At 43.9% G+C, this 25286-nt stretch overlaps 1 protein-coding gene across 1 annotated transcript in view; it reads right to left on the bottom strand.

Moving 5' to 3' along the window:
* Positions 1-25286, bottom strand: part of LOC139532050 (cadherin-12-like) — a 187354-nt gene that overhangs the window by 54955 nt on the left and 107113 nt on the right. The window contains exons 3-5 of the mRNA XM_071329161.1: positions 16849-17143; positions 14194-14313; positions 6356-6523 (exon numbers count right to left, since the gene is read on the bottom strand). Coding sequence (XP_071185262.1) covers positions 6356-6523; positions 14194-14313; positions 16849-17143 — 583 coding nt within the window. The remainder of the gene's footprint in view (positions 1-6355; positions 6524-14193; positions 14314-16848; positions 17144-25286) is intronic.

Below are 25286 nucleotides of genomic sequence, written 5' to 3'. Positions count from 1 at the left end.
TCCCTGATTGAGAACCATACCCGGCCAAAACAAAGAAATACAAAACATAGAAAAAGGAACATAGAATGCCCACCCATATCACACCCTGACCAAACCAAAATAGAGAAATAAAAAGCTCTCTACGGTCAGGGCGTGACAGCATAACTATTCACCCCCCAAACTCAATACTCTGCAGAGCCACCTTTTGCAGCAATTACAGCTGCAAGTCTCTTGGGGTATGTTTCTATAAGCTTGGCACATCTAGCCACTGGGAATTTTGCCCATTATTCAAGGCCAAACTGCTCCAGCTCCTTCAAGTTGGATGGGTTCCGCTGGTGTACGGCAAACTTTAAGTCATACCACAGATTCTCAATTGGATTGAGGTCTGGGCTTTGACTAGGACATTCCAAGACATTTCAATGTTTCCCATTCAAACTTTTTAGTTACGGGGCAGTATTCGGAAATTCGGGTGAATGACTTGCCCAAAGTAAACTGCTTGTTACTCTGCCTCCGAAGCTAGGATATGCATATAATTGGTAGATTTGGATAGAAAACATTCTAAAGTTTCCAAAACTGTTAAAATAATGTATGTGAGTATAACAGAACTGATTTGGCAGGCAAAAATCCATCCAGGAAGTGTGATTCTTTTGATTGCAGTTCCTATGGCTTCCACTAGATGTCAACAGTCTTTAGACATTGTTTCAGGCTTGTTTTCTGAAAAATGAGGAAGAATGAGACCTTTCTGTGAGGGGACTAGGGAAGCATGCAGTGCTGGTTTGCACCCGTGACTGTTTGTGCACCTGTAACGTCCTGACCAGAGTTATTATGTGTTTTGCTTGTTTAGTGTTGGTCAGGACGTGAGCTGGGTGGGAATTCTATGTTGTGTGTCTAGTTTGTCTGTTTCTGTGTCCACCCTAATATGGTTCTCAATCAGAGGCAGCTGGTAATCGTTTTCCCTGATTGAGAATCATATATAGGAGGCTTGTTTGGTGTTGGGATTTTGTGGGTGATTGTTTCCTGTCTCTGTGTTTGTGTTCTGCACCAGATAGGACTGTCTCGGCTTTCACGTTTGTTATTTTGTTGTTTGTTAATGTTCACTGTTTATCGTCTGATTAAACATGTTGAACAATAACCGCGCTGCATTTTGGTCCTCTCCTTCTTTCCAGGAGGAAAGCCGTTACAGAATCACCCACCAAACCCGGACCAAGCAGCGTGGCAACGGGCAGCAGCAACAGCAGCAGTGGTACAAGGAGGAATGGACATGGGAGGAGATTCTAGATGGAGAAGAACCCTGGGCAGAGCCAGAGGAGTGTCACCGCCCCAAAGCGGAGCTGGAGGCATCAAAAGCGGAGAGGCGGCATTATGAGGCGCTTGCAAGGCAGAGTGGCTGGAAACCATGCTTACCGTGGAGAGCGGGAGTACGGGCAGACACTGTGTTATGCGGAAGAGCGCACGGTGTCTCCTGTACGTGTGCATAGCCCGGTGCGGGTTATTCCACCTCCCCGCACTGGGCGGGCTAGAATGAGCATTGAGCCAAGTGCCATGAAGCCGGCTCAACATATCTGGCCTCCAGTACGTCTCCTCGGGCCGGTGTACCAGCCTTACGCATGGTGTCCCCGGTTCGCCTACACAGCCCAGTGCGGGTTATTCCACCTCCCCGCATTGGTCGGGCTACGGGGAGCATGCAACCAGGTAAGGTTGGGCAGGCTCAGTGCTCAAGGGAGCCAGTACGCCTGCACGGTACGGTATATCCGGCGCCACCTTCCCGCCCCAGCCCAGTACCTCCAGTTCCAGCACCCCGCACTCGCCTTATGGTGCGTGGCCCCAGCCCAGTACCATCAGTGCCGACACCACGCACCAGGCTTCCAGTGCGTCTCCAGAGCCCTGTTCCTCCTCCACGCGCTCTCCCTGTGGTGCGTGTCTCCAGCCCAGTGCCTCCAGTTCCGGCACCACGCATCAAGCCTCCTGTGCGTCTCCAGAGCCCTGTACGCACTGTTCCTTCTCCCCGCACTCGCCCGGAGGTGCGTGCCCTCAGTCCGGTACCACCAGTTCCGGCACCACGCACCAGGCCTATAGTGCGCTTTGAGAAACCAGTGTGCCCTGTTCCTGCTCCCCGCACTAGCCTTAAGGTGCGTGTTTCCAGTCCAGTACCACCAGTTCCGGCACCACTCACCAGGCCTACTGTGCGCCTCAGCAGGTCAGAGTCGGCCGTTTGCCCAACGCCGCCTGCACTGCTCGTCTGCCCAGCACAGTCTGTACTGCCTGCTTGCCTAACGCCGCCTGCACTGCTCGTCTGCCCAGCGCCGTCTGAGCCATCCGTCTGCCCAGCGCCATCTGAGCCATCCGTCTGCCCAGCGCCGTCTGAGCCATCCGTCTGCCCAGCGCCGTCTGAGCCATCCGTCTGCCCAGCGCCATCTGAGCCATCCGTCTGCCCAGCGCCATCTGAGCCATCCGTCTGCCCAGCGCCATCTGAGCCATCCGTCTGCCCAGCGCCATCTGAGCCATCCGTCTGCCCAGCGCCATCTGAGCCATCCGTCTGCCACGAGCCTTCAGAGCCGCCCGTCTGTCCCGAGCCATTAGAGCCGTCCGTCAGTCAGGAGCCGCTAGAGCCGTCCGTCAGTCAGGAGCCGCCAGAGCCGCCAGCCAGTCAGGAGCCGCCAGAGCCGCCAGCCAGTCAGGAGCCGCCAGAGCCGCCAACCAGTCAGGAGCCGCCAGAGCCGCCAGCCAGTCAGGAGCCGCCAGAGCCGCCAGCCAGTCAGGAGCCGCCAGAGCCGCCAGCCAGTCAGGAGCCGCCAGAGCCGCCAGCCAGTCAGGAGCCGCCAGAGCCGCCAGCCAGTCAGGAGCCGCCAGAGCCGCCAGCCAGTCAGGAGCCGCCAGAGCCGCCAGCCAGTCAGGAGCCTCCAGAGCCGCCAGCCAGTCAGGAGCCGCCAGAGCCGCCAGCCAGTCAGGAGCCGCCAGAGCCGCCAGCCAGTCAGGAGCCGCCAGAGCCGCCAGCCAGTCAGGAGCTGCCCTCCAGTCATGAGCTGCCCTCCAGTCATGAGCTGCCCTCCAGTCATGAGCTGCCCTCCAGTCATGAGCTGCCCTCCAGTCATGAGCTGCCCTCCAGTCATGAGCTGCCCTCCAGTCATGAGCTGCCCTCCAGTCATGAGCTGCCCTCCAGTCATGAGCTGCCCTCCAGTCATGAGCTGCCACTCAGTCCGGAGCTGCCACTCAGTCCGGAGCTGCCACTCAGTCCGGAGCTGCCACTCAGTCCGGAGCTGCCATTAGTCCGGAGCTGCCCCTCTGTCCTGAGCTACCTCTCTGTCCTGAGCTACCTCTCTGTCCTGAGCTACCTCTCTGTCCTGAGCTACCTCTCTGTCCTGAGCTACCTCCTAAATCATGTGGGGGCCTTGGGGAGGATTCTTAGTCCAAGGTCGTGGGCGAGGGTCGCCACTCAAAGGACGCTAAGGAGGGGGACAAAGACAGTGGTGGAGTGGTGTCCTCGTCCTGCGCCGGAGCCGCCACCGCGGACAGATGCCCACCCAGACCCTCCTCTTGAGTTGTAGGGGTGCGTTCGGAGTCCGCACCTCAGGAGGGGGGTACTGTAACGTCCTGACCAGAGTTATTATGTGTTTTGCTTGTTTAGTGTTGGTCAGGACGTGAGCTGGGTGGGAATTCTATGTTTTGTGTCTAGTTTGTCTGTTTGTGTCCAGCCTAATATGGTTCTCAATCAGAGGCAGCTGGTAATCGTTGTCCCTGATTGAGAATCATATATAGGAGGCTTGTTTGGTGTTGGGATTTTGTGGGTGATTGTTTCCTGTCTCTATGTTTGTGTTCTGCACCAGATAGGACTCTCTCGGCTTTCACGTTTGTTATTTTGTTGTTTGTTAATGTTCACTGTTTATCGTCTGATTAAACATGTTGAACAATAACCGCGCTGCATTTTGGTCCTCTCCTTCTTTCCAGGAGGAAAGCCGTTACAGCACCCTTCATTATTTTCCTTTCTATTGAATACGTATTGTGCGGTTGAAATATTATCAATTATTTAGACAATTGACAACCTGAGGATTAATTATAAACATCGTTTGACATGTTCGACAAACTTTATCGGTACTATTAGTATGTTTTCGTCTGCATGTTTTGACCACCTTTGAGCCAGTGGATTACTGAACAAAACGCGCCAACAAAACCGTTTTTGGGATATAAGAGGGACTTTTTCGAACAAAACAAACCTTTATTGTGTAGCTGGGACTCTTGTGACTGCAACCAGATGAAGATCTTCAAAGGTAAGTGATTCATTTTATCGCTATTTATGACTTTCGTGACTCCTCTACTTGGTTGGAAAATGTTTGTATGCTTTTGTAAGCGAGCGCTGTCCTCAGATAATCGCATGGTATGCTTTCGCCGTAAAGCCTTCTTGAAACCTGACAAAGCGGATGGATTAACAAGAAGTTTATCTTTAAGTCGATGTATAATACTTGTATTTTTATGAATGTTTATATGACTATTTCTGTATTTTGAATTTGGCGCTCTGCAATTTCACCGGATGTTGTCCAGGTGGGTCGCTAGCAGCACGCCTGCGCAAGAGAGGTGTTCCTTCAGCAGTATGCTTAGGGTCATTGTCCTGTTGGAAGGTGAACCTCCGTCCCAGTGTTAAATCTCTTGAAGACTGAAACAGGTTTCCCTCAAGAATTTCCCTGTATTTAGTGCCATCCATCATTCCTTCAATTCTGACAAGTTTCCCAGTCCCTGTCGATGAAAAACATCCCCACAGCATGATGCTGCCACCACCATGCTTCACTGTGGGGATGCTATTCTCGGGGTGATGAGAGGTGTCGGGTTTGCCCCAGACATAGCGTTTTCCTTGATGGCCAAAAAGCTAGATTTTAGTCTCATCTGACCTGAGTACCTTCTTCCATATGTTTGGGGAGTCTCCCACATGCCTTTTGGCAAACACCAAACATGTTTGCTTATTTTTCTGGCCACTCTTCCGTAAAGCCCAGCTCTGTGGAGTGTATGGCTTAATAAATAGGTCCTATGGACAGATACTCCAGTCTCTGCTGTGGAGCTTTGTAGCTCCTTCAGGGTTATCTTTGATCTCTTTGTCGCCTCTCTTATTAATCTCTTTGCGCATCCCTTTAACGGGATCATTTTCGTAAACAACCGCTGAATTGCAGAGCGCCAAATTTAAAAAAAAAACAATTTTAATTTTTTCTCATGAAATCACAAGTGCAATATACCAAAACACAGCTTAGCTTGTTGTTAATCCACCTATCGTGGATCATTCTCTGCATTATTATTCTGACATTTCACATTAAAATAAAGTGGTGATCCTAACTGATCTACAACAGGGAATTGTTACTAGGATTAAATGTCAGGAATTGTGAAAAACTGAGTTTAAATGTATTTGGCTAAGGTCTATGTAAACTTCTGACTTCAACTGTATGTTTATAAGCTGTATTCATAAATATGCATTTTTAAATTTGTTGAATTGATCCATGTTGTTCAAACATGTTGACTTCAGATTTTCATAGATCAATAAATTAATAAAAATAGAAAATCTTACACAATAACACAATCTGCATGTTTGGCCTGCCTCCAGTTTCTTACTTGTGCACTGATTAACTATTTATTTTAAATGATTTGTTTGGAATCTTAAAGTATATACTTTAAGATTGCTGACTCTGTCTTGAGTTAATGTCACGCCCTGACCGTAGAGATCCTTTTCTTTCTCTATTTGGTTAGGTCAGGGTGTGATTAGGGTGGGCATTCTAGTTTTTTTTTTCTATGTTGGCCTGGTATGGTTCGCAAAGAGGTAGCCGTCTATCGTTGTCACTGATTGGGGATCATATTTAGGCAGCCTTTTCCCACCTGTTGTTTGTGGGATCTTGTTTTTGTATAGTTGCCTTGAGCACTGCAATACTGCACGTTTGTTATATTCTTTGTTGTTTTTGTTGTAAGTTTCACTATTAAATACTATTAAACGCTGCGCCTTGGTCCACTCAGTCCAACGAACGTGACAGTTAAACAACACAGCAACTGTAAACAGAGAAATTCTCTTAAAATAATGAAGAACTAATTAATGTGTTTAATTGGATGTGGCAAGGTACTAAGCTATAAAATAAAGTATATATAGTGAAGAAATATAAAGAACATAGGCATATGTCCTTTGGGCATCAGCATTATAATCAATTATTCAATCATGATATGAAACGGCAATATTAAAACCGATATTATGAATATGAAACCGAAATGTAAAAATGTTAAGCAAACTTCATACACACAACAGCACCAACAGAATAACAAAGAGCTCCCTCCCTCCCTCGAGTGGTGTGTGCAAACAGGCCCCTATTTGAATCTCTTCCTCTCTCTCTCTCTCTCTCTCTCTCTCTCTTACTTTTGGAGAACCTTGGTGGGTTGTCGTTGACGTCGCTGAGGGTGATGTTGATGGTGGTGGTCCCAGCCAGACCTCCCAGCTGACCTCCCATATCCTTGGCCTGGATAAGCACCTGGTACTGCTCCTTCACCTCGCGGTCCATGTTCGGCAAGGCCGTCCTTATTATACCTAGCGACAACATGGTATCATTAGAACATGTCAAAACGGCTGATATCTAGGAATTTTACTTTTATGTCACATGAGCTGTGCAGTCCAAATAGGGGATAGGTGGAGACATGATAATAGAGATGGGACAAGGTGAGTGTTAAGGCGCTGCTGCTCGATGCCCCCTTTTTCTGCTAGAGGGTTCAAATGTACAAATAACCTGGGTATTAGCACCCCCCTTAGAAAGAGCGTACAGTCAGAGGTGCATTAATGTACCTGAAGTCAAGGTGTGCATTAAAGGGGAGCCAGGGGGTGCTCAGCTCCCTTGAATGCACCAAAAGTCAAACTTTGGGGGAGAGGGGGTGATTCTAAATATTGCTATTTTAACCATTTTCTGTTTTCTTAAAATATAGTGGTAAATATGTTTTACAGTGGTAAATATTAAAATAAAACAAACACCCCCACCTCTCTGTCATGGTTCAACTATTTATTTCTATGTGGCGGCGCTATCCACACAGAAGTGCTGAATTTCGGCCTCAGCTGAGCTCCTTTATGCATAGATTTTTCTTCGTAACTTCCTAATTTCCGTAATTTGTTTGCCATGCATCCTTGATAAAAATTGCTTATGCCTTTATTCCAATGCATTCGATTTATCCGTTGATTAATTATTGTTTGCTTTTGTCAGTCAGCTGTTTAGAGCGCTAATTGCTTTGTTTTTCAGGTGTTCTCCATGCCATTCGTGGCCAGAAGTAGTTTAATCTGCTTTATTATTTTCTATCAATATTTGTTTTCTTTCCTGGATACCACTAGACAACTAACCTACAGCTAGACACCAATGCGCATCCAATCCATCCAACAAGTAGGCTATACGTTAATAGCAGTATTTTAAAAATGTATATATTTCACCTTTATTTAACCAGGTAGGCCAGTTGAGAACAAGTTCTCATTTACAACTGCGACCTGGCCAATATAAAGCAAGGCAGTGCAACACAAACAACAACACAGTTACACATGGACTAATCAAACGTACAGTCAATAACACAATAGAAAAAAAGTCTATATACAGTGTGTGCAAATGGCGTGAGGAGGTAAGGCAATCAGTAGGCCATAGTGGCGAAGTAATTATGGCCTACTGTGAGCAAATTGAGCAAATTAACACTGGAGTGATAGATGTGCAAATGATGATGTGCAAGTAGATATACTGGTGTGCAAAGGAGCAAAAAAAGTAAATAAAACAATATGGGGATGAGGTAGATAGATTGGATGGGCTGTTTAGAGATGGGCTCGGTTAGCTGCTCGGATAGCTGATGTTTAAAGTTATTGAGGGAGATATAAGTCTCCAACTTCCGTGATTTTTGCAATTCGTTCCAGTCATTGGCAGCAGAGAACTGGAAGGAAAGGCGGCCAAAGCAGGTGTTGGCTTTGGGGCTTTGGTGACAAAACGGATGGCACTGTGATAGACTGACTATAAGGTGACTCTTTCTGTTAAAAGAGGTTAACTTTCGGTTAGAAGCATATATTTTCGCAATGGCATAGGCCTACATTATTTTGGATTTGTGTGCCCATGAGAACTGTTTTCACAGTGAAATGTTTTACATAGGCATAGTTACACTTAGTGCATTTTCCAAGATCTCAAAGACCCATGGTTCATACCGGGTTTAAGTTAAATATTCAAATGAAATAGTTAAATGCTTATTAATTACAAATAACACTGTCATAAATGTCATTAATGTAAGGAAAGAAAGGTAGTGTTTTATGTCACATGATCTGTTTAGACTCCATGCATTAACTTGTGAATATTGACAACTCATGAACTAGGGTGTGAAACATGTTTTGATTCAACTGATGTACTGTATTATATTGAATGTAGGCTACCTGTTCTGCGTGTGTTCATGTGGGAAAAATTGTCTCGGTTGAGAGGGTAGGCTACCGGCAGTGGTGTAGGCCTAGTGGAGGGTAAATGCAAGTAAATGCTGTTAACCAACCTTTTTTAGAAAAATGCATTAAAAGTATAGGGAGTATCTTTTTTTCACTTTAACCTGCAATCAGAGTTTACCCACCTATTTTTTTACCACTACATCACTGGCTATCGGTAGGCCTATTTGAAGTTCATGGTAATACACATTGTAGCCTGGTCTAGTAAGTTCACCATGTGTGTTAGGGTGACCATCCTGTTTTTTCTAGGACAGATTCAGACCCATTTCAGGTGTCCCGACTTTTCAGTCTACAAAAAAGGTCAATTCGTCAACCAGACGCAATCACAAATGTAGGCCTAATCAATGGCAATCGCTGAATGTCATTATGCACACTTTCTGGTGTTTTGTAAACAGATGTCTATTTCCATTCATCAAATAGAGCGAGTGTACATGCAGTTTAGTTGATGGAATAATTTTGGAGAGGACGAACATGCACAGGTAGCCTACTTTGTGAAGTGATTTGTTTGGCTATCAGATTAAAATATATGACTGGTCGTGTTCATGACACATTAAAAGGTAATTCATTTTATCTTTTAAATGGCGTAAGTTCATGCACTCAATAGAACCCCCCCCCTAAATGTCATGGTGTAATTCGCACTCTGATGAGATATTTAGTGGAGGCACTTGACATTCAATACTGAACTTAGTGAGGCTTTGAGGGACCTTGAGATCAGAGCAAATATACAGAAGAGTAATGGCCAGGTCAGGTTGGAAGATGTCAGCGTGATAGAAGATATGTAAAGGGGGCAAGATGTACGTTTACTTTTCTTGTATTCCCCCATCAGTCACATGAAAAGGACAGATGTCACATTTAATCCTAAAATCCTGTGTTCTGCGTGTGCAACAATCAAAGGATGATGTTTTTTGACAATCTTATCATGTTTAGGGGATTCACGCTCTAGCAGGGAGGGAGGATGCTGTGAAGTGTATGGTGATTTCGGCATGTGATTCCTTTCCCCTCTTCTTTTCCCTCTCTCCTTCTTGTTTGTTCGGCTGCATTGGTGTATGCTTGGCTGTAGAGGCAGGCTCAGCATGGCAAACATTTGTTTTAACAGTTTTTTTCGCCATCAGGTTGGAAATACAGTCGCAGTGTGTGTTCTGTATACTCTCCAGGGTGGAAAGGCATGATAGATTCTCCTTATTCCCTTTCTCCCTGTGATATCACATTGGAAATGGTTAACGTGATCCATTTCCTTTTCTTTCCCCCCTCTTCTTTCTTTTGCCCATTTTGAACTGTGTTATCATTGTGGACATTGTGCTGAAGGTTCTAACTTTTTCCATGGTAATCTCTGTTTGAGCATTAAAAGATAATCTGCTCTATGTTGTATCAGTGTAAAAATACCATCTATTGCATTTTAACCATGGTATAGTATCTGTTTCGTTCCACGTGCAGAATACAGTTACGGGAATGATTTTTAGGTGTGCTTGCTGAAAGCAACAACTACTGAAATCCAACATACTTGTTATTATTAGATGTGCTTGCTGAAAGCGTTTAAGGGTCTACCGCTCTGGCTCAGCCAAATGCATCATGGGAAGAAGGCCAATGAGACGTCCTTTGGAGCAATGGACTCTGGAGGGAAGAGCAGTCTTCATGACATGGGTGTCATACAAAGGATCTCCTTCAATCTAACAGGGCCAACAGTTTGACCTGGAAAATTTTTTTATAACCCATTGCATCATTTGCTCAGAACTCAGATATAAAAAGCCAAGTGGCATATGAGGATAAATAAGGAGTGTGTCAGTATTTAATGTTGATCAGGAGTTTGAGAGAGCTGGTAGTAAACCATGAACCCTTCAGCCCGCCAGTTCCACACCATAATGCCTGCATTAACATTCTGAAGTGGCTCATGGGATTGCAGGGACACTGTCTCTCTTCACACTCCAGCTAACTTCCTCGGCAACCACGGCGAAAGACACACACAAAAACAGACTTTCACACCACATAACCACTTATCTGATTGAGTATCGCTGCAGGCCCTAAGGATTTCCAATATCAGGAGATAAGAATATGGCCATGTGAAACCGAGAGCAGAAATATGTCTATGTTCACTCAGAAGAGACAAACAATGACTAATAATAATCGGTTTCCATCCTGTTCCGACTGAGGGCCGAGAGGAATCGAAAGGACGGAGGAGGGTGGACAGAAAACAGCTGCAGCCAAGCTGTGTTTAACCTTTGACTGCTATAGTAAAGTAAACATTTTCACACAAAAAAAAAAATAATAATTATGAACCCGGCTGCATTGCATCACTCCAAACCTTGCTGCCATGAAACTCTCACTGTTTTTAATGCCCCTCACCAAAACGCTGACTGGGATGCAGCTATTTTTCAAAGTATTTTATTACATACAGTAGTTCCTTGTTCCACCAGGAGTGGGATAAAAACATCTCGAACACCCCCCACCCCACCCCACCCCACCACCTGCTTATCGGATGTTGAACAGTAAACAAGTTCTTCTGAAACAACAAAGAGAGAACTTTTGAGAAAGAGAGCACTCCAGAGCGAAGTATTGGAAGAAGCACAAGTGCAATTCTTTAAAAGACTTGACCCGGCACCCGGTCGTTTCAGTTTATGAAACCAATATGAATTTGGACCACATCAGTGTGCTGAAGTGTCTGCCTCCCACGGGGCAATCCTTTCTGATTCCTTTACCAACAAAAAAATCTGCTATTTTGGAGAAGGAGCGTTATTAAAAGCGGGAGATTCAAAAACTTTTTGGACAATAACAGATAGTTCAACCAAGACTCTTGAGGATACTGCTTTTCTCCAGGGACATACATACATTTTCTTTCAATTGCTTTCAGATTAAAATACATAATAGAAATCTAAATTACAACACAGACAATTTGACTTTTGGACACATTAATAGAAGTAGATACTGTATCGAACAGTAGACTACTGTCACGACTTCCACCGAAGGTCGCTCCTCTCCCTGTTCGGGCCGTGCTCGGCGGTCGTCGTCGCCGGCCTACTAGCTACCACCGATCCATTTTCCTTTTCGTTTGTGTCTGTCTGTTTTTGTTATCACCTGTGTCTGATTAGTTAATTTCGGTGGGTTTATTTACCTCCGCTGCCTGCTAGTCTTTGTGCGGGATTATTTGCTGTGTTAGCTCTGTTAGGGGTGTGTGATTGCGCCACAGTTTTTTTTCCCTCACCATCGTTGTACCGTTGGTACTGTATTAGGAGTAGAGGTTTCTCCTCCATGTGTTTCCTGATTTTCCCTAATTGTGGCGACTTCGTTGGGGTGTGTTTCCCCACCTGTTGTTGTTGGGTTGGGACTTTATAATAAACGACTGTGGCACTGGAAATTCCTTGCTCTCCTGCTCCTGACTCCTGCACCTACCTCTTCTTAGGAGGCACCTAAGAACTACAGCAAATACATATGGGTTGGAGTGTTGTAGGGTTCTTGACAGTTAGCTGTCTATTATAAGACTGATGCTCGCTGGCCCCAGTTGGCCCCTGGACACGCATGATGGGCAGGGTCAATGAGGTGCTGATCTCTTGACACAGGCATAGATCCATACCCACTATCATTATGTTTGCAGTAACTACCACTACTATTTCACGCCATAATTCCTTCAAGACAAGCAAGCACACAGATTTTCTTCAGGAAATGCCCTTTTCTAGTTTAAATGTACATTGTTACAGAGGACAAAGCTGTGAGCACTGCACACATTTAATTACATGACTATACTAGCCACAGAATTTAACTGCTGCCATACACAAACAGGCCTAAACCCAATTTCCTAGTATTGAGGTATGTGAAATGTAATTTGTAGGTGCTATTATTGATTGTTTTTCCGGCTTTAGCAAAAAAGTATAGCAATGATAGAGAAATGTATTAGTCCACAGTAAAGAAATGGAAGTTATAACGTGTCACTGTTTCTAATCCATTGCTCTCTAATCAAATCAAGATATTTTGCTCATTTGTTTATTTGGATCGATAATGTGAAATTAAGTTGAAGACAACATCTTGTCCAATCTAATGTTAAAAAGTTTGAATATCTGCCCGCCTATTACACTTTCACAGCTAGAACTTGGCATTCTTCTTTTAACAAGTTTTGTGTCTTTAGTATCATTAAAGGTGAAGCCTGTTATCTAATAAATTCTCTAATTATTATTACGTGATTAAACTAATCATGTAACTGTAATTAACTAGGAAGTCGGGGCACCACGGAAAATCTACAGATTACAAAGTAAACATTTTCAGAATACAACTCCTCAGATATTTTAATATCTGATCAATTAGTCTTCTATTAATTAATTATTCTTTACCTTACATCAGTCTCATTCCAAACGTCGTAAATTGTTGGTTATTTGCACGAACCCAGCCTAAACTATGAATCATCCATACACCAATTGGCTTAATCATTTATTTACTAACTAACTAAGTGATCACAGAAATGAATAACAAACAAACAGTAGATATTGGTTACTAACAATGATAGGGAACATCTCTTAGTGGGCTGAACTGATATGACGGCTTGGTATACAAAGAAAAGGTGGGGGTGGACCGATAAAGGAGCGGGAAAGACCAAATGGATCACTACACACAGTGGAAAGTTATATTAATTGAAATGCTAATCCTTTGCACATGAACGCTCGCTCATTCGGGAATAATTGCAATCAATATATTTATGCCCAAATGTCGTTGTTGTCTTCTCTCTTGGAATCGTCGGTCCGTCTGCTGGAGAGTCAGTTCATCAGAGAGTCTTTGGTTACTCATGGTGGTAGCTCTATCGGCGGCTCCTGATAGTGTCTGTTGTAATGGATACGTCAGGCGTCCAATGTTCTTAGAGTAGATGTTTCGGCGGTTGTCGGTATTCGCATCCCAGGTTTACATAATTTCTAGCTGCAGACTAGTAATTAGTATCTAAGATTTGCTCTTATTCTGTAGGGATCGATAGTCTCAGAATTTAACCATTTCCACCCGTGTAGCCAATGCGCCACGTGGTATGGTTTTCTAGTCTTGGTACTCAACCATTGCAACCACAGCTCACGCTGGGGGTTTGCTTAGTCTGAAGAGGATTTCTTCAGGAGGGTGTTTTATTCGTAACACTAGAAAAAGGAGGTTCCATGACGCCTGATCATGTCTGTACTCACAGTGGCCAATGACTTAGTTAAACTTTACAGGGAATACAATCGTCTCATTCTGAAGTTTAACGTCACAATACATCATTTCACAAATAGTTTCATCTTTACTCATTAATTGTATAGAATAATTAGATGCAAACCCCACAATTGAGAAGTGTACACATTCAGAGATATAGTTATACGTGTTTCCTGTCCTCCATGAGGTCACCAAATGAAACCCACTCATCATACCCGTACCTTAAGTATCCACGGACCCTTCCCACATTCTCACAAGTGGACATATAGTTTAATTCTCCCATTTTGGGGATTTAGGAGTTCGGCCAAGTGAAATCCCTTGTTCTCTCTCTGTATTCTCTCTTTCTGCATTGCCAGGGGGAGAGAGTCTCCGCCAGGAATTTACAGCCTGAAAAAACAGAACCTGGGTGTAGGAGAGAGAGAGGGAAGCCACGATCTACACCCAGAAAGGGCCACGTCATGACACAAGTAAGCTATTGACATTGTTTAGACAGACAGGTATCCCGCCTTTTTGTTATTTCAAACGATCTATAAACATAACAGCATTCAACATTGACAAAAAGTACCAAATAAGATACATTTTTGACTGATGTTGCCCATCTTATTTACCAGTCTTGGGATCCACAGAGAAGTATGGCTGGCCATGGAGGATGCTGTAGACCACTCTGGCACTGTTTCCATAGGTAGGGTCATCTGCATCTGTGGCTGTCACCTGCATCACATAAGTCCCTGTGAAACAAACGCGTACATTTGCATCATTCAGATGGAGTCATTTTTTCGTACAGTTTAGCGGCTTGAGCTACCATGAATGCATCACAAATGGCATTCTATTCCCTAAAAAGTGCACTAATTTTGACCAGGCCTCAGGTCAAAAGTAATGCCCTATGTAGGGAATAGAGAGACAGAGACACAGAGACTAAAGTGTGAAGAGGATATGATAGAAGATAATTGTGCAATATTGGAACGTTGAATTATATACATTTGCAGAACTATGCAAGTGGATGTTTAGCCAAAAGATACTCATTCATTTGACATTGCAAGCAGGAAGCAAAGAGCCATCCACAGCAGGAATAGGAAACAAGATGGCAGCCATCCAAACTTCCTGCAGTACCAGGAACAGAGTTAATAGCTGTAGCTTGAATCTAAAACAGCATTGCATTAATCTACTGACTCTACAGAAGCATGTATATCTACAATTCAATCCAATTGGAAATGATTCTATCTACAAGCTCAATGAAATCACTACTGTGGCTAAATGAGATATGTCTTTCTTAGTCCATATGTACAGGCTGGTACTGTACAGTATGCTAGGTGGACATCCAAGGGAAGCTACATCCACAAATGGCCATTGACACATGTTAATCTCTTAGTTGGTTTTAGCAAGGCTTCATTAAACAGGATGTGCGCTGTGAGCAGATGATAACAATTGTATGAAAACATTAGGTGAGAGAGATTAGAGTGTTAATCCTTCCTAACAAAGCCCTGCACCACGCATCCGGGTATAATGCAGCTGAGATGCTGGTCATTTACACTTTAACTACTATAGGAAGTTACTTTGTACTGGTTTATCAGCACGTACTGTATTAATGCTTTTGCTTGTGCTTTTTAGTGATACAATCCTTTTATAAACAGCTCCAGTTCCACAAAGCTTTTAAATAAAAGTTCTTTGTTTAAAATGGGCTAATAATAGCTAAACAAACTATACACCTGTCACGTCCTGATCTGTTTCACCTGTCCTTGTGCTTGTCTCCACCCCCTCCAGGTGTCGCTTATTTTCCCCTGAGTATTTATCTCTGTGTTTCCTGTCTCTCTGTGCCAGTTTGTCAAGTCAACCAGCGTTTTTGTTTTTCAGCTCCTGCTTTCCCAGTCTTTATTTTCTCGCCCTCCTGGTTTTGACCCTTGCCTGTCCTGACTCTGAGCCCACCTGTCTGAACCCCTGCCTGTCCTGACCACAAGCCTGCCTATCGCCTGATACTGTTTGGACTCTGACCTGGTTTATGAACTCTCACCTGTACCCAACCTGCCTTTTGCCTACCCCTTTTGTCATAATAAATATCGGAGCTCAACCATCTGCCTCCTGTGTCTGCATTTGGGTCTCACCTTGTGGCCTTATAACACCACTTTTAACTTGGCTCATTCTAGTTCCTTGAAGTTCTTTGAGAAAAAAAAACACAGTACTCATCAAAATTGGTCTTTTGAATCCACACCCATTTGCCCAAGGAAGGGTTATCAGTTCCATACATTTTATTAGTGTAATTAGAAGTGATTCATATTTTTCTCAGGTACAGACTCCATCAATGCCGTATTGAAACATTTATCACACACACACAACACACTGCAGAATAATCTGAAAATAATCATCATTCCCAAAGCATACAGCCCTCCTGCTCAATTCCTCATTTAAAGGAAACAGTCTTTTCGCCGGCAGGTCCTACATTCCTGCCCCTGATTCGGAACACACATCCACCCATCCACCCGCAGGCCCACACACGCACGGACACACAAACAAACACACACACACACACAGAGACTGCCTTCCAGCTCTGTTTACCTGCATGGAGTAGAAGACTGGGCCATGTTTTAGATGGTGATTTAAAAAGGTACACTCCACACAGTGTACACTCCACACACAGTTTGTGTGTGGAGTGTACATTGACTGTACCTTGCTCCATTCAGCGTTTGGAGAGATCTAATATGCTGTTCTCTTCACCAGGGCTCCATTGCTATTCAGAAGAAGAGGAGCCAATCTGAGTGAATTACCTTGATCTCCATTCCCTGAGGTAGAGAGCATAAAGACAAGCCTCGATCCGCAATGTACTCATGCACTTTGGGCATAACTGGCTCGCTTGCTGAAAAGTCAAAATCTCTGGATCTGTTTTCCTCCCTCTTGTTCTACCTGTGGCTATAACACTCCCTTTCTTATAATATATTGTTGTACTCTGTCTCGATCTAAAACTCTATGTGATCGTTTTTAAATTCTGAGAAATGCATCTATTTTGTTATGTCAAGTTTGCAGGTAATTGAAGCATTTTGTGATATTATGACCACATTCCAAATTGCACCCTATTCCTTACATAGTGCACTACTTTTGACCAGAGAAAAGTAGAGCACTATCAATCAATCAAATGTATTTATAAAGTCCTTTTTTACATCAGCCAGTGTCAGAAAGTGCTATACAGAAACCCAGCCTAAAACCCCAAACAGCAAGCAATGCAGATGTAGAAGCATGGGACCAACAAAGTCTTTGGTGATATTTCTTCTTACCTACAGGTGACATCTCAGGGACACTGGCTGTGTATGGCCCTTCTAGAAACTTTGGCTCATTGTCGTTGATGTCCTGGACCTTGATTACAAACTCTGATTCGGGCTCCAGGGGCCTGTTGGTGTCGATATCGACAGCCTGTGCGCGGAGGGTGTAATAAGGCTTCACCTCCCTGTCAAGGCTTCTTAAGGCATGGATGTCCCCGGTCGTTGCGTCAATGGTGAAAATGGAGCCGGCCCCTTCTCCCATGAGAGTGTACTTCACCTCGCTCTCGCCCGTATCCAGATCAGTGTGCAGCTGCAAGACAAGAGGAAAAGGACAGGTTCAGTCCAAACAATGATACTGCTAATGATTCAATGAGGCCACTGGGGGAGAACAGTTTCAAGTAAAAGGCAGTTCATGAAGCGAGTCTATGGGACTGACTGCACCTACAGAATACAATGAAAAAACCCTACATAGTAGGATATGTGCTGCTAAAACCACAAACAGTATATACAAAGCAGCATATTTTTTGCCCCAGCTCTAGGGATTTGGGATGTGCATATGATCTACATGACTGCACTCCCAACATTAGGTACATCCAGCACCTTTTCTTCTAAATGTGTCTGCTCTAAGATGGTTGTATGCTCACAGTATAAGTGTAATAATGCTCTCAATGCTCTGCTTTAGCATGTGCATGTTTTCCTTTAAGGGATAGCTTGCTGGCAGATACTCATAGACTTCCAGTCATTGCGCTAATGCTAGTTAGTGTAACAGTATAGCTTCACGTCCCTCTCCTTGCCCCTACCTGGGCTCGAACCAGGGACCCTCTGCACACATCGACAACAGCCACCCTTGAAGCATCGTTACCCATCGAGCCGCAAAAGCCACGGCCCTTGCAGAGCAAGGGGAACAACTACTTCAAGGTCTCAGAGCGAGTGACGTCACCAATTGAAACGCTATTAGAGCGCACCACCGCTAACTAGCCAGCCATGTCACATCGGTTACATTATCATTATCATACAATACCTCTAACTTTGTTCATACTGGACACAGAGGCATATCTGACCCTGGGGAAGTAGATAAAGGACCTCATTGCAACAACAAAAAACTGAAGTATCCCTTTAAGTAAAAAAAAAATATATCCATATCTGCAAAATCTGATTTAGTATGACAGGTCAGCCTGGGGGCATATGAACTTGCTTGACACAGTTCTTTCTCCACTTCACAGTGCAGCTTCTCTTTGTATAATTGCTATGGTTCCATCCCAAATGGCACCCTATTCCCTACATGAAGGGAATATGGTTCCATTTGGGACACAGAGTAGCACCATATCAGAAGGCTTTTCTTTGGCCACATGCGGTACACCTGTTGGCATGGAAGTGTTTTTTCCCTGTACAGGACATCAAACCAACAATGTTAACACAGAAATGATGGCCAATGTGACCCAACATGGACCACATTTTTCCCAAGCAAGATGTACTGTAGTTCTCAGGAGCCAACAATAAGTCCCACAAGAGTGATTTGTTTTTACCACACAGGTACTCACATTGAGTCCAACTCCATGCAAGCAGAGGCTTGCGTGTTCCCCAATACACATATCTGTTCCTCACATAATCTAAGACTTGTGCCCTTCAATGGCTAAATATGTTCTACACAAACTACGTAAGCCTTCTACCTGCCCATCCCTCTCATTGTATCTGTTTTTGTCCTAGTCTGCTGTACAGTGAAGTTTTTAATGCTATGCCCATAAGTAAATCAATTGATGTACCAAAGTGGAGACTGACTGGATTGTGATTCATTTAGAATAAGTAAGTATAGCATATTATAGTTTATTTAATGCACATTCCAGCTCATCCAATACAGAAACCCCAGGAGTGACAGTCTTTTTTCAGACCCTGCAAATTGATTCATAACTGCACAATTCAAGTTGAAAAATAAATACAACCCCCCCCCAAAAAAATAGGCCCATTCCCCACATTAATTAGAAGCCAAATGTTAAATGATACAAATAAAAAATTCCATTAGGCAAACAATGCTAATCAATTACACAAAGACAGTCAATGAGGAGGCAGGCAAGTACACTTATTTAACATGCCACATACTCCACAGAGCCCAACAGACTAGAGGATAAAAGCTTTTAAGCACTGCAGAAAGATCGTTTTTGTTGATTTGTTGTATAGTACAGTTAGAAAATAAGTGAAATGTATTTTGTAAGGAAGAACTATCCAACCCATACCACCTGGCACGTGGGTCGTTTGAGTAAAAAACAAACAAAAACAAGCTCAATACACTTTAAAAGGTTTGAAACCAAATCGAAACTGTGTCCATCTTGCTAATAATCACCTAAATTAAAGCCAGACGATCAGGGAGCATTAGAAATTCCTATATTTATTTTACCGTTATGTAACTAGGCAAGTCAGTTAAGAACAAATTCTTATTTAAAAATGACTGCCTAGGGACAGTGGGTTATCTGCCTTGTTCAGGGGCAGAAATACAGATTTTGTACCTTGTCAGCTCGGGATTCAATCTAGCAACCTTTTGGTTACTGGCCCAACGCTCTAACCACTAGGCTACATGCCACCCTTATATATAGTGCATTATATACTATTATATATATTATATTATTATACTTATATATAGTGCATTTGGAAAGTAATCAGACCCCTTGACTTTCCCACATTTTGTTACGTTACAGCCTTATTCTAGAATGGATTTTTTTTAAAGTAATTGTGCAAACGTATAAAAATAAAAATAAACTGAATACATTTATTTAAGTATTCAGACTGTGTACTTAATACTTTGTTGAAGCACCTTTGGCAGTGATTACAGCCTTCAGTCTTCTTGGATATGACGCTACAAGCTTGGCACACCTTCATTTGGGGAGTTTCTCCCATTCTTCTCTACAGATCCTCTCAAACTCTGTCAGGTTGGATGGGGAGTGTGACATCACAGCTATTGTCAGGTCTCTCCAGAGATTTCCGATCGGGTTCAAGTAAGGCCGGGCTATGGCTGGGCTACTCAAGGACATTCAAAGACTCGTCCGGAAGCCACTACTGAATTGTCTTGGCTGTCTAATTAGGGTTGTTGTCCTGTTGGAAGGTGAACCTTCGCCCCAGTCTGAGGTCCTGAGCGCTCTGAAGCAGGTTTTCATCAAGGTTCTCTATGTACTTTGCTCCATTCATCTTCCTCAATCCTGACTAGTGTCCCAGTCCCTGCCACTAAAAAACCTCCCAACAGCATGATGCTGCCACCACCACCATGCTTTACCGTAGTGATGGTACTAGGTTTCCTTCAAATGTGATGCTTGGCATTCAGGCCAAAGAGTTCAATCTTGGTTTCAACAGAGACCAGAGAATCTTGTTTCTTTAGGTGCCTTTTGGCAAACTCCAAGTGGGCTGTTATGTGCTTTTTACTGAGGAGTGGCTTCCATCTGGCCAGTCTACCATAAAGGCCTGATTGGTGGAGTGCTGCAGAGATAGTTGTCCTTCTGGAAGGTTCTCCCATATCCACAGAGGAACTGTGTAGCTCTTTCAGACCAAGGCCCTTCTGCCTCGATTTCTTAGTTTGGCCGGGCGACTAGCTCTAGGAAAAGTTTTGTTGGTTCCAAACTACTTCAATTTAAGAACGATGGAGGCCACTGTGTTCTTGGGGAACTTCAATGCTGCAGACATTTTTTGGTAACCTTCTCCAGATCTGTGCCTCGACACAATCATGTCTTGTAGCTCTACGGACAATTCGTTCGACCTCACTGTTTTTGCTCTGACATGCACTGTCAACTGTGGAACCTATATAGACAGGAGTATGCGTTTCCAAGTCATGTCCAATCAATTGAATTTACCAAAGGTTGACTCCAAAGGTGGACAGAGCGGCATGGGCAAGATGCAATAGATGGTGTAAAATACAGTATATACATATGAGATGAGTTATGCAAGATATGTAAACAATGTTAGATTGGCATTATTAAAGTGACTAGTGATCCATTTATTAAAACCTCTCTGGGATATGTGGCCAAAAGCCAGGGAAAATGCAGAGCGCCAAATTCAAATAAAATGATATAAAAATCTAACTTTCATTAAATCACACATGTAAGATACCAAATTAAAGCTACACTCGTTATGAATCCAGCCAACATGTCAGATTTCAAAAAGGCTTTTCGGCGAAAGCATAAGATACTGTTATCTGATGATAGCACAACAGTAAACAAAGAGAGTGTAGCATATTTCAACCCTGCAGGCGCAACACAAAACGCAGAAATAAAATATAAATCATGCCTTACCTTTGACAAGCTTCTTTTATTGGCACTCCAATATGTCCCATAAACATCACAAATGGTCCTTTTGTTCAATTAATTCCGTCCATATATATCCAAATATACATTTATTTGGCGCGTTTGATCCAGAAAAAACAGCTTCCAATTTGCGCAAAGTTACTACAAAATATCTCAAAAGTTACGTGTAAACTTTGCCAAAACATTTCAAACTACTTTTGTAATACAACTTTAGGTATTTTTAAACGTTAATAATCGATGAAATTGAAGACGGGTCTATCTGTTTTCAATACAGGAGGACAACAAACTAACGCTACTTTTCTAGTGTTGTGCAACTCTCAAACAGTACACATAACGTTACACTGATCCAAGATGGCCGTACTTCTTCTTTGCACAAAGGAATAACCTCAACCAATTTCCAAAGACTGGTGACATCCAGTGGAAGCGGTAGGAACTGCAAACAAGTCCCTTAGAAATCTAGTATCCCAGTGAAATCTCATTGAACAGATAGTGACCTCAAAAAAAAACATCTGAATGGTTAGTCATCGGGGTTTTGCCTGCTACATAAGTTCTGTTATACTCTAAGACATGATTCAAACAGTTTTAGAAACTTCAGAGTGTTTCCTATCCAAATCGACTAATAATATGCATATCTTATATTCTGGGAATGAGTAGAAGGAAGTTGAAATTGGGCACGCTATTTATCCAAAAGTGAAAATGCTGCCCCCTATCCTAGAGAAATTAAAGTGGCCAATAATTTCAAGTCTGCATGTAGGCAACATCCTTTCTGTGTTAGTGATGGCTATTTAACAGTCAGATGGCCTTAAGATTGAAGCTGTTTTTCGGTCTCTTGGTCCCTGCTTTGATGCGCTTGTACTGACCTCGCCTTCTGGATGGTAGTGGGGTGAGCAGGCAGTGGCTCGGGTGGTTGTTGTCCTTGATTATCTTTTTGGCCTTTCTGTGATATCGGGTGGTGTAGGTGTCCTGGAGGGCAAGTAGCTTGCCCCCGGTGATGCGTTGTGCAGACCACACCCACCCTCTGGAGAGTCTTGCGGCTGTGTGCGGTGCATTTGTCGTACCAGCCGGTGATACAGCACGACAGGATGCTCTCAAATGTGCATCTGTAAAAGTGTGTGAGGGTTTTAGGTGACAAGCCAAATTTCTTCAGCCTCCTGGGGTTAAAGAGGCGCTGTTGCACCTTCTTCACCACACTGTCTGAGTGCGTGGACCATTTCAGTTCGTCCGTGTTGTGTGCGCCGATGAACATAAAACTTTCCACCGTCTCCACTGATGTCTTGTCGATGTGGATAAGGGGGAACTCCCTCTGCTGTTTCCCGAAGTCCACGATCATCTCCTTTGTTTTGTTGATGTTGAGTGAGAGGTTGTTTTCCTGCCTCGTCGTTTTTGGTAATCAAGCCCACTACTGTTGTGACGTCTGCAAACTTGATTATTATGTTGGAGGCGTGCATGGCCACGCAGTCATGGGTGAACAGTGAGTACAGAAGGGGGCTGAGCACGCACCTTTGTGGCAACCAAGTGTTGAGGGTCAGCGTAGGGGAGATGTTGTGTCCTACCTTCACCACCTGAGGGCGGCCATCAGGAAGTCCATGACCAAATTGAACAGGGCGGGGTTGAGACCCAGGGCCTCAAGCTTAATGATGAGCTTGGAGTGTACTTTGGTGTTGAATGCTAAGCTATAGTCAATGAACAGCATTCTTACATAGGTATTCCTCCTTTGTCCAGATGGGATAGGACATTGTGCATTGTGATGTTGATTGCATCGTCATGGGGCGGTAAGCAAATTGAAGTGGGTCTAGGGCAGGGGTGGGCATTTCCAGTCTTCGAGGGCCTGATTGGTGTCACAGTTTTGCCCCAACCCCAGCTAACACACCTGACTCCAATAATCACCTAATCATGATCTTCAGTTTAGAATGACATTTGATTCATCAGCTGTGTTTGCTAGGGATGGAGAAAAACTGTGACACCAATCAGGACCTCGAGGACTGGAGAGGCCCTCCCCTGGTCTAGGGTGACAGGTAAGGTGGAGGTGATATGATCCTTGACTAGCCTCTCAAAGCACTTCATGATGACAGAAGTGAGTGCTATGGGGCGATAGTCATTTAGTTCAGTTACCTTTGCCTTCTTGGGTGCAGGAACAATGGTGGCCACCTTGAAGCACGTGGAGACAGCAGACTGGGATAGGGATAGATTGAAAATGTCCGTAAACACACCAGCCAGCTGGTCTGCACATGCTCTGAGGACACGGCCGCAGAAGCCGTCTAGGCCGGCAGCCTTTTGAACGTTAACACGTTGAAATGTCTTACTCATATCGGCCACAGAGAAGGAGAGCCCACAGGCCTTTGTAGCGGGCCGAGTCGGTGGCACTGTATTATCCTCAAAGCGGGCAAAGAAGGTGTTTAGTTTGTCTGGAAGCAAGACATCGGTGTCTGTGACGTGGCAGTTTTTCCTTTTGTAGTCCGTGTGTCTGTAAACCCTGCAACATACGTCTCGTGTCTGAGTCATTGAATTACGACTCCACATTGTCTCTAAACTGACATTTCGCTTGTTTGATTGCAGTGGTTCTCGCTTTCAGTTTTGCGCGAATGCTGCCATCGATCCACGGTTTCTGGTTAGGGTAGGTTTTAAAAGTCACAGTAGGTACAACATCTGGTATACACTTCCTTATAAACTCACTCACCGAATCAGTGTATACGTCAATATTATTCTCTGAGGCTACCTGGAACATATCCCAGTCCGCGTGATCAAAACAATCTTGAAGCGTGGATTTCGATTGGTCAGACCAGTGTTGAATAGTCCTTAGCAAGAGTACATCCTGCTTTAGTTTCTGCCTATAGGGAGGAGCAAAGTGGAGTCATGGTCAGATTTGCCAAAAGGAGGGCCTTGTATGCATCGCGGAAGTTAGAGTAGCAGTGATCCAGTGTTTTACCAGTGCGAGTGCTACAGTCAATATGCTGATCGAATTTAGGTAGCCTTGTCCTCAAATTTGCTTTGTTAAAATCCCCAGAGACAATAAATGCAGCCTTAGGATATATGATTTCCAGTTTGCATAAAGTCCAGTGAAGTTCCTTGAAGGTTGTCGAGGTATCGGCTTGAGGGGGGATATACACGGCTGTGACAATAACCGAGGAGAATTCCCTTGGGGCATAATACGGTTGGCATTTGATTGTGAGGAATTCTAGGTCAGTTGATCAAAAGGACTTGAGTTCCTGTATGTTGTTACAATTACACCATGAGTCGTTAATCATGAAACATACACCCCTGCCTTTCTTCTTCCAGGAGAGATGTTTATTCGTGTAGGTGCGACGCACAAAGAATCCAGGTGGCTGTACCAACTTCGACAGCATATCCCGAGAGAGCCATGTTTCCGTGAAACAGAGTGTTACAATCCCTGATGTTTCTCTGGAAAGCAACCCTTGCCCTCATTTTGTCTACCTTGTTATCTAGAGACTGGACATTAGTGTGAAATATACTCTTAAGCGGTGGGTGGTGTGCATGCCTCTGAAGTCTGACCAGAAGACCGCTCTCTCTACCTATTCTCTGGTGGTGTTTTGGGTCAGCGTCTGGAATCAGTTCAAATGCCCTGAGTGGTTCAGACAAAGGACCCGCTTTGGGAAAGTCGTATTCCTATTCGTAGTGCTGGTATGTTTACGTCGCTCTGATATCCAATAGTTCTTCCTGGCTGTATGTAATAACACTTAAGATTTTCTGGGCTAAAAACGTAAGAAATAATAAAAATAAAAATAAAATACTGCCAAGTTTCCAAAGGACTAGAAGCGGAGCTGCCATCTCTGTCGGCGCCATCTTGTGAATCTGAATGCACTGTATTGCTAATTTTGACAATGAATAAATATTTTTACAAATCTGTGCAGCCCTCCGGACCTTGTGGAAGAGTGAATGCGGGCGCTGGGGAAAAATGAGTTTGACACCAATGCTCTACCGGTTCTGCCGCAGTGCATTTTCCCCCAAGTTTTAACACACTAATCAATAAAATGCAGACCTATGCACGCTGCGTTCAAATTATCACATTAGTAAATCCCATTCGTACACTTCTGTTTGCCTTTTTGTGATTTACACAATGTTATCATTTTGTAAATCCCAAAAAGGCAATAAACTATTAAAATAAAGAAAGTCGCACACTCCATATATAAACTCCCAGCAATTTAATGGGTA

This window comes from Salvelinus alpinus, chromosome 10, assembly GCF_045679555.1.
Source record: "Salvelinus alpinus chromosome 10, SLU_Salpinus.1, whole genome shotgun sequence".
NCBI classification, from domain to species: domain Eukaryota; kingdom Metazoa; phylum Chordata; class Actinopteri; order Salmoniformes; family Salmonidae; genus Salvelinus; species Salvelinus alpinus.
This window is presented reverse-complemented; position numbering and strand designations above follow the sequence as displayed.